Genomic DNA, 11,303 nt, shown 5'->3' on the forward strand with positions numbered 1-11,303 from the left:
AACTTCCACACACTCCATTTTGATCCATTCATTTATTTTTGACAGTGCTGGGAAAGGACCCTAGGGTCTTATACATAGTGAAGTGCCCTCTGAGCCACACCTCAGTCCACAGCTGCATTAATAGCAGCCATCTGTCACCATATGTGTGGGTGCACCTGTTCTAGGAGTTGTCAGCTAAGTCCATAAAGTTCATTGGTCACTCTGAACTTGCTGCTAGCCAGAAGAGCTGCTGGCAGGACAGTAGGAAGATGGCCTTTCTGCTTACACTGTTCCAGGTGGTAGGATCTTAGATCTCTGAGTGTACCCATGCCCCAAGGCTCACCCAGCGACTGTCTGGAGAAAACATTACTGGACATTGGCATCTTAGGCCAAGCAAAGGACAAAGGGGTGAGAAAGTACCTCCAGCCCAGTAGCTTTGAAAGTCCTCAAGGTACAATTGCTGTGCTGGCCAGACTGGTTTGCAGCAGACTGAACGCCCTTAGCCCGGATCCCTTAGGTCCAGCAGAGCTTATCCCCTTACCTGCAAGAGAAGACACTTCTTGCTCCTTAAGGAAGGTGCTGAGTGCCCTGGCTGAAACCAGCTACACTCATTGTTAAGTGGTAGCACAGGTGGTCAGCAGGCAGACTCCGCAGCACTCTCATCATTCCAGTGATGTTCTCCTTCCTCTGAACCTACACCTCTGACCTCTGCCCTGTACCTGACCAGTCTACCTCGACACACAGGTGTGGTATTAGGCCCTGGTCATTCAGGAGGACGTCCCAGCAGCTCACATGCCACAGGCCTGCAGCCATGGCTCTGAAAAAGCTCACCAGAGACAAGAGTCCCTGCTGGGCATAGACTTGACAGGCCTCATAACCCCATCCCCACTGCCACTGGATTGAGAAGTCACTGAAGGACAGGGTGGTGGCGACAGCAGCAGGATGGTGCTAAGCATACTCGCTGCAATGCTGTGGAGTGGCGGCTGGAGCATGCCGGTCTACAGTAATGCTCTCCCATTCCCGTTTCACCATGATGTAAAGCCTCATTGCTGCCTGGGCATCCTGGACCTGGGTGACAGACAGCAATGTTAGCCACTCAGCGAGTGAACACACACGACTACAGGCCTCAGACAGCTACTGAATCGTCATGACAGCCACAGCACTGAGGCTGCAAAGCCTCCCTGGGTGGCTATGGAAGGGCGGTGAAGGAGAAAACCATACAAAGTGGTCAGGGCACCATTTTTAGCAATCTGAAACTGACTCCTGTGCTTCAGACTCAACTATTTACAGGGCAGAAAGGGAGAGCCCCAGCAGGAGAGCTTCACAGCAGACACAGCTGGGACAGGCACAAGGGCTCGGAGTCAGGGCTACCACAGGGGAGCCTGTTCTCCTGAAGCCAACTGCCTGGCCGGGAGAACCTTTTGGGATTGAGAACCTCAAATCACAAAGTCCTAAAGCACCTCTGCTAGGGTTTGGAGAGGTTCTGCCCTCATGCCGGAGTCTAGGTCATCAGTGTGGAAATGGAGGGGTAGTGGGACCCTTCAGAGCTTGGGTCTAGTGGGAAGTCAAATGGCACTAGAAACACTTAAGGTGATTCCTGGGGCACCAGTCAGTTCTGCCAAGAGTGACCTGTTTCTCCTTCCTCCTTGGCCTCTCTCCAATCAGCTAAGCCTCATTACCATGAAGTCCCCACCTCAGGTATTAGTCAGTAGCTGGAAGTATACAAAGAGCCTTCCATTAGACTGGTGAATTTTGTTCCAAATCCTTATATTATTCTTTGTATTGAGTTCAAGTAAAAAGTAAATATTTAAGCTATAACAACATTCTGTAAACCTGTTCTGCCTAGGGTCCTTTCCTGTTTCTGTGGTCAAGTGAAACATCCCTAGGTGTTAAAGTCAGGGGCTATTACCCAGTGATACTTACTGAACAATGCTCTGCCTGTTGGACCTTGATCCCCAGAATTTTCTCAGAAAGTCGTTTCAGAGACGGTCGTCCACTCTGTAGAGAAAAGAATACCACTGAATGTGTCACTTCCACAGGCTCTGCCCAAGGAGGATAGAGCTGGCTCCAGCATTTCACCAGGAGTATTTGTGGTACCAGGACTGCAACCATCAGCCTGCCATGCTTATGACATCGCTCATTAGCCAGTAGAGGAGCTGGGGGCTGGCAATACTCCAAGTGGTGGAGTGCTTTTAATTATTTTGGTTTTTTTTTATTGTTGTTTGTTTTTGTTTTTGTTTTTTCGAGACAGGGTTTCTCTGTGTATCCCTGGCTGTCCTGGAACTCACTCTGTAGACCAGGCTAGCCTCGAACTCAGAAATCCACCTGCCTCTGACTCCCAAGTGCTGGGATTAAAGGCGTGTGCCACCACTGCCCGGCAGGAAGTTTTTTAAAGATAGGGTTTCTTGGGGCTGGAGAGATGGCTCAGTGGTTAAGAGTACTGACTGCTCTTCCAGAGATCCTGAGTTCAAATCCCAGCAACCACACGGTGGCTCACAACCATCTGTAATAAGATCTGATGCCCTTTTCTGGTGTTTCTGAAGACAGCTACGGTATACTTATAAAATAATAAATAAATCTTAAAAAAAAAAAAAAAAAAGATAATGTTTCTCCTTGTAGCCCTGGCTGTCCTGGGACTTGCTCTGTAGACCAGGCTGGCTTCAAACTCAGAGATCCGCCTGCCTTTGCCTCCTTAGTGCTAGGATTAAAGGTGTGCGCCACTACACCTGGCTTAATTTCTTTTTTTTTTTTTAGTTCTTATTATTTAGTTATACATAGGCATGTCTGGCTGTATGTTGGCATGTGCACATAATTGCAAAGTCTGAGAAGGCTAGAGATGTCAGGGTTCCTGGTACTGGAGTTACAGGGATTGTGAGTAACCTGACGTGAGTGCTGAGAATTGAACTCAGGTCCTCTGCAAGAGTAGCAAGGCTGGTGATATGGCTCAGCGGGTAAGAGCACTGACTGCTCTTCTGAAGGTCGTGAGTTCAAATCCCAGCAACCACATGGTGCCTCACAACCACCCGCCATGAGATCTGATGCCCTCTTCTAGTGCTCTTCTGGTGCATCTAAAGACAGCTACAGTGTACTTGTGTATAATAATAAATAAATCAAAAAAAAGAAGAGTATCAAGTGCTCTTAACCACTGAGGCATGTCTGAAGACAACCTTCATGGGAGTTCCAGGGATCAAAATCAGGTTGCCAGACTTCTGTGACCAGCATTCTTAAAGGTTCAAGTAAGAAACCAAAGTAAACTAAATCCCTTTAGCCAGAGGGGTCAGAGCCAGGGACTGGTCATGGCCTAAGACTCATCCATTACGTACCTTTACTCGACTCCTGAATGGTTTGAATTTTTGGGTGTCCCTGATTTTCTTTTTTGGATGGTCAAGGAACAGAACCTAGAAGAAAATGACAAGTATCCCCATTTCAGTTTGCAACAATGGACCCCTGTTCCAAATACCACCTCACAGGGCACCACAGGCTGCTACCACTCAGAAAAAAAGCACTTTTTCAAACTAACTGCCCTGACTTAAGGTGATGTCCAATATTCAGAACCAATCTTGACCAGGTGTGATGCATGCTTTTAATCCCAGCACTCTGAAGGTAGAGGCAGGTAGATCTCTTGTGAGTTCAAGGCAAGCCAGGACTATACAGTGAGACCCTGTCTCAAAAAAAAAGAAAAGTTAATAAAATCTTGACATCAATGATGTTGAGAAAAAGTCAACCTGCAACTAACTCCTCTGAGCTGGTTTTTCATGGGAAAGCAAGACATGAAATTTAACAGCTCACGCCAGGCAGTGGTGGCACACGCCTTTAATCCCAGCACTTGGAAGGCAGAGGCAGGCAGATTTCTGAGTTCGAGGCCAGCCTGGTCTACAGAGTGAGTACCAGGAGAGAAACCCTGTCTCGAGAAAAAAAAAAAAAAAAAGAAATTTAACAGCTCACCCTGCAATGTAACTTATATGATCCAAAAAAGTGACCCACTAGAGGAGGCAGGTGTGGCCCGGGGCAGTCTTCTCTAAGGTGACTCATATCGGTGAGCAGGTGACTTTGGTTAATTTTTAATTGTTGGAACACATTATTATTATTATTATTATTATTATTATTATTATTATTATTTATTTTTGGCGCTGGGATGAAACCCCAGCCCCTATACACACAAAACACACATTCTGCCACTGAGCTACATACATCTCTAGCCCCAAATATTTGCATGAGAATTAACTCCCATTTAGAAGTTCCTGAAACACATGAATACAGTGGCACTACAGATCACATCCAGGAAGGACAATGTCCACTGTCTAATCAGCAGGAATCTAAAAGGGCAGAAGCTAAATGTCACATGCCTTAGCACTGGGTAGAGCCCTCTAAGCTCAATCACCTAACTGGCTGGTTGTGTAGCCAGCCTGTAAAGGAGGTGACTAGCTGGAGTGGCACCCTGAGGAAACACATGCCCATCCAGTTCCTTTCCTATAGGGACAGCTGAAGCAGCAGCGACATTCAACTCAGAAACTTGCGGTGCTGAGGAGCAGTGGAGGAGTCATCTGAATGCATACCCACTGCTCTCCTGGAACCTGCTCCCAGCACCTTAACACTCAGCTCTGCTACCCACAAAAGCCCGCTTCCTCAAAGGATTAAACAGGACTGTTTACATTGTGTAAACTCCTAGGGTACCCAGCAAGGCTCTGATGCCTGGCAATATAAAAGTCCTGGGGCCGGAGAGATGGCTTAGCAGTTGAGAGCACTGGATGCTCTGGAACCCTTCAGAGGACCTGGGTTCAATTCCCAGAACCCACATGGCAGCTCACAACTGTCTACAACACCAGTCCCAGGAGATCTGGCACTGTCACACAGGATAGGCAAAACATCAATGCACATAAAAATAAGTAATCTTTAATCCCAGCACTCAGGAGGCAGAGAGGCAGGTGGATCTCTTGAGTTCCAGGACAGCCTGTTCTACATGGTGAGTTTCAGGACAGCAGGGCTACTAAGAAACCTTGTCTCTGGAGTCTACCACACCAGGTGACAACAGAGGTGTCCCTTCTGCCAAGTCAACTATGCTCCCATTTTCCTCTTGCACCCTCAAATGGACCAGGCAGCAGTTTGCTTGTGAACTTAGTGATCCATTTAATCAAGCCAGGCTAGGTGGGCTTCCAGCACAACCACAGCAATGCCCAGATATAAACTGGGTACCTATCAAGAACCCTAGGGCTTTGACAGTGTGCACAGATCTGTCTCTGGCCATGGAGCACACAGCTAGACAGCAGACCATCTGCAACGTCAATGTAGTCAGAACTCCAAAAACTATCCAATGTGGTCTCTCGAACACAGCCACACCTCAGGTACCTAACACTACTCCTAGAGAAATCCCAAGTCAAGATAAAAAATCAAAATGGAAAAGCCCCCAGAGTGGTGCTTTTAAAGACAGGGATGTAAGGCTGTGTGTGGCTCACATGGAAGAGCTCAGCACCTTTAAATCATTGTGTAGCGCATGCCCCACCAGGATTCTGCCCTTCAACATTTCTGCCACTTCCTTCTTCACAACTTCAAACTCTTCTCCTGAAAACCAAGTGAAGAAATGATTAACAACACATAGCTAACCAAAATTCTATGGGAGGTTCCTTCCATCCCTGGCCAGACTGATAACAACAGGTCAGGCCCTTCATGATATACAAAGCTGTGGTGGGAGGTAGGTCCCTAGAAGTGTCCATTTTCCCAGGGAAGTAGAGAGGCTAGGAGGGACTCCACTGTGCCTTGTACTCTGCTCCCACTTCTGGGGACAGTAGAAAAAAAGACAAGAGCTCCACTCAAAGCCAATCACAGTCAGTGGACTGGCACCAGTTAGCAATCTACTGCTGCTAACCTAGAAGTCCAGGAGCATGTAGACTCTCAGGGACACATTCTCATGACTGGACCTCCGCCACATGGCTGCATGGACCCTCGGGTCTACTGTGCTGCTCTTTTCCAGCAGACATCCTTTGGGGACTACCCTGCCCGCACCTCTACTAGAATGGGCTGCAAAACCACTTCACTGCCCAACTCTATTCAGACCTAAAGGACCAGCCTCTCTTCTGAGATAGAAAGAAAGAGCTGCTGGCCAGCCCATGATTTAAGGAACAGAGTCACTTTGTTGGCCATGGGTACCAGGAGAAGCAAACAGGCAATGTGTGGTAAGGAACGGGGAAAAGACCACAGGTTGCATCCCTAGTGGTCTCCAGGTCTCTTTAGGAGGCAGGCTCTAGCATCCTAGATGTCCTCACCTATTAAAAATCAGACCCAGCCTCCCTCTCCTATGTTGGTTCATTTCTTCCAGCTTCCTCCCCATCTAGCTCCTGCCTCAGAACCAGTCTTCTGACGTCTACCCTGTTCTCAACGTCATGACTACAAGGATCCTGCTGGAGGCCTCTCTGCCATTACTGTACTATTTTCCCAAAGAGAGCCCGTGATCTGTCGTCCCAGCTCCTACCATGTAGCCTACACACCCTCCTGATCCCAGCACACTCACTCCAGCTTATTCCCTACTGCCACACAACAGAGCACAAGACACAAACAGCCAGGAAAGGCACCTTTTGTACCTGCGAAGTTTGCTACTCTAGGGAAGAGGTAAGCAGTGTCAGGACCCCTGCCATGCCAAGTTCCGGAACACAAAAGGGAAGTAGAAGAGCAATGAGTCCTCCTACTATTACACTACCACACTCAAATCTTATAGACATCGGTCATACCCTGCTTCAGGTTCTCAGGCCGGATCCCACTGACGGCTGTCCTGTAGTCAGTCACTGGCTCAGTTGGCTTGACGTACTTGTCATAAACACACTTCCCATACTGGTTCACGATGGACACACGGGCCACGATGCTTTCTTCCCCTTTGGGACCCACGCCTACCATCTCACAATCCAGGGCCAAGGCTTTTGTCAGTCTGGGGGAACCAAAGGCCCCAGAGTAATGAATATCATGGGCTGGGATTCTAAGCCAGTGAGCCAAGCCTCATTCTGTACCCCTAAGACCCCCCTGGGCAGTCATGGCTCAATACCTGCTCCTCCTCCCGTGATCCCAGCCCAGAAGGAGTAACATTCCCGGCAGCTATGGCCAGAGCTCAGCTTACCCTCCAAAGGCTTGTTCCTTCACCAGGGAGATGGTACTCCTGCTCTGCCCCAGCCTCTTCCGTACCAACATGGCTGCCTCTGGGCCTATGGCAGCCTCGATATCATCTGGATCCACATCATCAAACCAGATGTCTTCCCTGAGACAAAGATGAGAATGCATGGCTGTGAAAAGACCCAGGCACTGGATGCCTCTTGAAAGGACCTCTGCCCACCAGGTAGGGTGTGAGGAGCAGGAGGGCTAGCAGTGAGGGGCACCACCATAATGGCTGCCAGGATTGCTCCCCCTTCACACTCAGTCCAGCTGAACCCGCTGTCACGCTTTCCTTTTACTGTTATTCTTTATTTCTTTTCTTCTTTTTTTTTCTTTTTGTTTTTTTCGAGACAGGGTTTCTCTGTGTAGCCCTGGCTGTCCTGGCACTCACTCTGTAGACCAAGCTGGCCTCAAACTCAGAAATCCGTCTGTCTTTTTATACGTCGGAATTAAAGGCATGTGCCACCACCTCCCTGCCTTTCTTTCCTTTATTATTTGAATGCGTGTTTTACCCATGCACTGTGTTTATCACCTGCATGCCTGGTGCCTGATGGCCAGAAGAGGGCATGCATCGATTGAATCTCTGGAACTGGAGATTTAACTCAGGCCTATAGGAGAGGAGCCATCTTTCCAGCCCTCACCACTGTTCTTTTAATTTGCAAATATATCTATTATCCAAGACTTAGGAACTTCAGATGAAACACAGAATGTGAAACAGAAGCATGTGACAGGTTTGTTATTGGTCAAGAAACACAGGCAGGAGGAGTGCATGGCAGACAGGGACCCGTGCCTTGCACTCTGTTCACACTTTGAGAATGAGAGAGAGTTGATATTGGGTGCTTCATGGCTATCTGGTGAATTCCAGGGTATTTGGTATCATTACTCAAAAAGGTTCAAGTGATGGGCCTCATGCTTCCTGTTCATAACTTTCTTTTTTTTTTTTTTTGGTTTTTTTCGAGACAGGGTTTCTCTGTATAGCCCTGGCTGTCCTGGAACTCACTCTGTAGACCAGGCTGGCCTCGAACTCAGAAATCCGCCTGCCTCTGCCTCCCAAGTGCTGGGATTAAAGGCGTGCGCCACCACCGCCCAGCTATAACTTTCTTAACTAGGATACCCTGACACCCTCCCCACCCCCACCACCCCCACCACACGCACAAATGCTAAAGTAAATGTGTGTCTTCCCCATTTCTATCAGCCTTAGGAGGGAGGGGCCTTGCAGCCTCTCCAATCCAGCCTGCCTATACAACTCAGTAGAAGCAGTTAACTCACACCCCTTTACCCTTCAGCAGCTGTATCTTGCAGCCTGTCATGGGCTTACTTAGCTTGACCTGGCACAACTCTCATAAACACACTTCCCATACCAGTTCCCAAGGAGATGTTCTCCTTCCCCTTGGGGCCCATGCCGTCCACTGCAGAGTCCAGGGATGGCAGGAAAAGCCTAGGCAGCAGGAAGCTAAGCTCCCTTCTAAGCATATCCTGTCAGGTAAGGTGTTATCACAGTGCTCATTTAGTAGGCAAGAGACACTAAGCAATCAATACATGGTGCACTTCAGTCCCCCTAATTACACAGATGACCACACTGTGGAAAAAAGGATGCAAGAAACCTATCCAGGGGCTGGCTAGATGGCTCAGCGGGTAAGAGCACTGACTGCTCTTCCGAAGGTCCTGAGTTCGGATCCCAGCAACCACATGGTGGCTCACAACCACCCACAATGAGATCGGACGCCCTCTTCTGGTGCGTCTGAAGACAGCTGCAGAAAATTACTCTGGAGCGAGTGGGGCTGGAGTGAGGGGGGCCAGACCGAGCGGGGGCTGGAGCGAGCCTGAGCAGAGGTCCTGAGATCAACAGCAGCCACACACATGATCGAACACAGTCATCTGTACAGCTACAGTGTACTCATACACATAAAAATGAAATAAAATAATTATTTAAAAAAAAAAAAAAAAGAAACCTATCCAAAGCCATCAACTGGCAAAAAAGGCAGGACTGGTTTTCACAGGAGCCCTTCTGGTTCCAGCACACATCATGACAAGTTTCTGTTGGCTCTGTTACCTTGTGCCAAACTCTACACTGAGGCCCAAAAACACAGTATTAACTGTATAATAGGGTCTGCCTTTAGCAACCTACACTCTAGGAGAAACAAGTGATGAACGAACAAACAGAACAAACATCACAGGGTTGGGTAGAAGACTGTACTAGGGCCGAATAGCGGTGGTGAAGACAGTGGAGGCTACATGAGCATTCCGGATCATCCGTTCCTGTGGACCCAAAAGCAAAGGATGTTCCAGGCACCACAGCAGAGCTGATACTCACTCAGTGGGCACGGGCTGATTCAAGATGACAGCTGCCTCCTTCGCTTTCCACTTATGCTTGACATCCCCTTGATGAGAAGAAATATCACTGTATGTCCTCTTCTTGGCTCCTTTCTTCTGCTCTGTTCCAGAGGTATCTGTGGGAGGTACCAGTGGCTTCCTGTCCTTAGGTGCTGATGTAACAGAAGTCCTAGCGGTCTTATCTTTTTCTGTCCTCTTCTTGTCTCCCTTTGATTCATCTGAGGCCTTTTTTCTGTTCTGCTGGATTATTTGGGAATGAATTTTGTCATCCATCTGAGAGACAAGAGGTTTTTCTGGGGTCTGTGACTTTTGTTTCAGCAGCTAATGGAATCAAAATTAAATATAAGCCACAGTTATTATTTTTTAAAAGCCACATTTAGTTTAGAACTGACATATCACAGATTCAAGAAACTTGTGTGCACATCTATATCATCCGCATGCTTCCCATGCAGACTGTCCACAGGGTTTGGCTGGTCCTGGGTGTCCAGATAGGAAAATTCACACTAAGGAACAAGGTGGGGTGTTGTTATGGAGCCCAAGAAATTCCTTATTGTGTTTCTTATTAACTGAGGCTCCATGACATACACTCCAGAAGACTCCCTAGAGCTCAACGGTGAACGCAGGCATGCTCAGTATCCCAGTTCTACTGTTTACATGCTATGTGACTTTCTTTAACTCAAACCCTGTAAGTTGTGTATCACAATTTCCTCACCTAAGAAACAAAGGCAGTAGAAGCATCTAACTAGTATGCAAGAATTGATGAGTGGGGGTGGGGAAGCTACCTAATATAGGAAGTCAACCACTAGTGTGGGTATACCCTGAGCTACATGAGTTCCAGAGCAGTCTGGGCCAGAGTTCTGGGACATAGTTTAAGACGTTGGCAGGGTGACAACCTAGATATGTGATTTATAATTGAGAAAACGAATTTGAATGAAGCAGAGAGCAACATCCATTCCTCCTTCGGGGGTCTGTGGCTACCTGACCGAAAGTTCTGGATAAAGGTGGCCTGTCGCTTGTCTCACCTCTTGCAGCGCCTTCCAATTTTGAGAAAAGTTCTCTGGGGCCTTCGGCGGTCGGCCTGCCACAGCTGCCGGGAGGCTTCCCGGAGTCCTACTTCCTCCCAGCGCTTTGCGCTTCCTGAACTTCTTCTTGGCTTTCTTCCCACCGCGCTTCCTGATAGGCCCAGGTTGGGGCACCGGCGCGGTGGCCTTCGTCTTCATCTCGCTCTCCGCAGCCCGAGCAAGCAGGGAAGAGACTCCGACTCCGCCGATCGTGGAAGCAAACCCTTAGAAGGCAAGCGTGCCTCCACAGCGCGTGCGGTAGCCCAGGTTGCTCTTCTCTTCGTGACCTGCTAGAAACTGAGACTGCCTTTTTGGTTCCGCACGTATGCGGACTCGGCGACTAGACCGCTAGTTAGCACTGCGGGCTGGCCGCCCTGGCTAGCATCGCCGCGGTTGGCTACCTAGAGTTTGACAGATGGGAGGCCAGCTCTGGTATCCCAAAAGAGCGCCAATGAGGAGACGCTGGGACACCAGAAAAAGGCTGGGGGACTACTCTCGGTGTGGCACTCACGGGAGTACAGAAGTGGCGGAGGCGAGGCTTGTGTCGGTTGTCCTCTGCACCCTTCTCCACGCCTCTGGTTTGCTGGCTACAAAGGCATGCCAACAGTGTCCGATAATGATAAAGCAAAATTTAATTGTGATAATGTATATATATTTTTTCTTAGTCGCTGTGTTAATGACCAGCAATCTATTCTTGACCCTGACAGTGCTCTACTTAACACAGATGAGACTGTCACAGTCTGTTTTACCCTTGGGTTTCTCTGCCTAGAGATACGCAGCAAAGACAACAGACCA

General features: G+C 48.5%; 1 protein-coding gene across 1 annotated transcript; it reads right to left on the reverse strand.

The window, feature by feature from the left end:
• Positions 1-17: 17 nt before the first annotated feature.
• Rexo4 (REX4 homolog, 3'-5' exonuclease) lies at positions 18-10,946 on the reverse strand. The gene is made up of 8 exons (XM_031369459.1): positions 10,470-10,946; positions 9,428-9,768; positions 7,082-7,219; positions 6,702-6,895; positions 5,450-5,538; positions 3,303-3,377; positions 1,903-1,977; positions 18-1,047 (listed from the first exon to the last, which is right to left on the reverse strand). Exons 1-8 carry the CDS (start codon positions 10,665-10,667, stop codon positions 928-930), a joined length of 1,230 nt encoding a protein of 409 aa, XP_031225319.1. The 5' UTR covers positions 10,668-10,946; the 3' UTR covers positions 18-927.
• Between the last annotated feature and the right edge of the window lie 357 nt (positions 10,947-11,303).

The sequence above is a fragment of the Mastomys coucha genome, unplaced genomic scaffold (assembly GCF_008632895.1).
Source record: "Mastomys coucha isolate ucsf_1 unplaced genomic scaffold, UCSF_Mcou_1 pScaffold15, whole genome shotgun sequence".
NCBI lineage: Eukaryota > Metazoa > Chordata > Mammalia > Rodentia > Muridae > Mastomys > Mastomys coucha.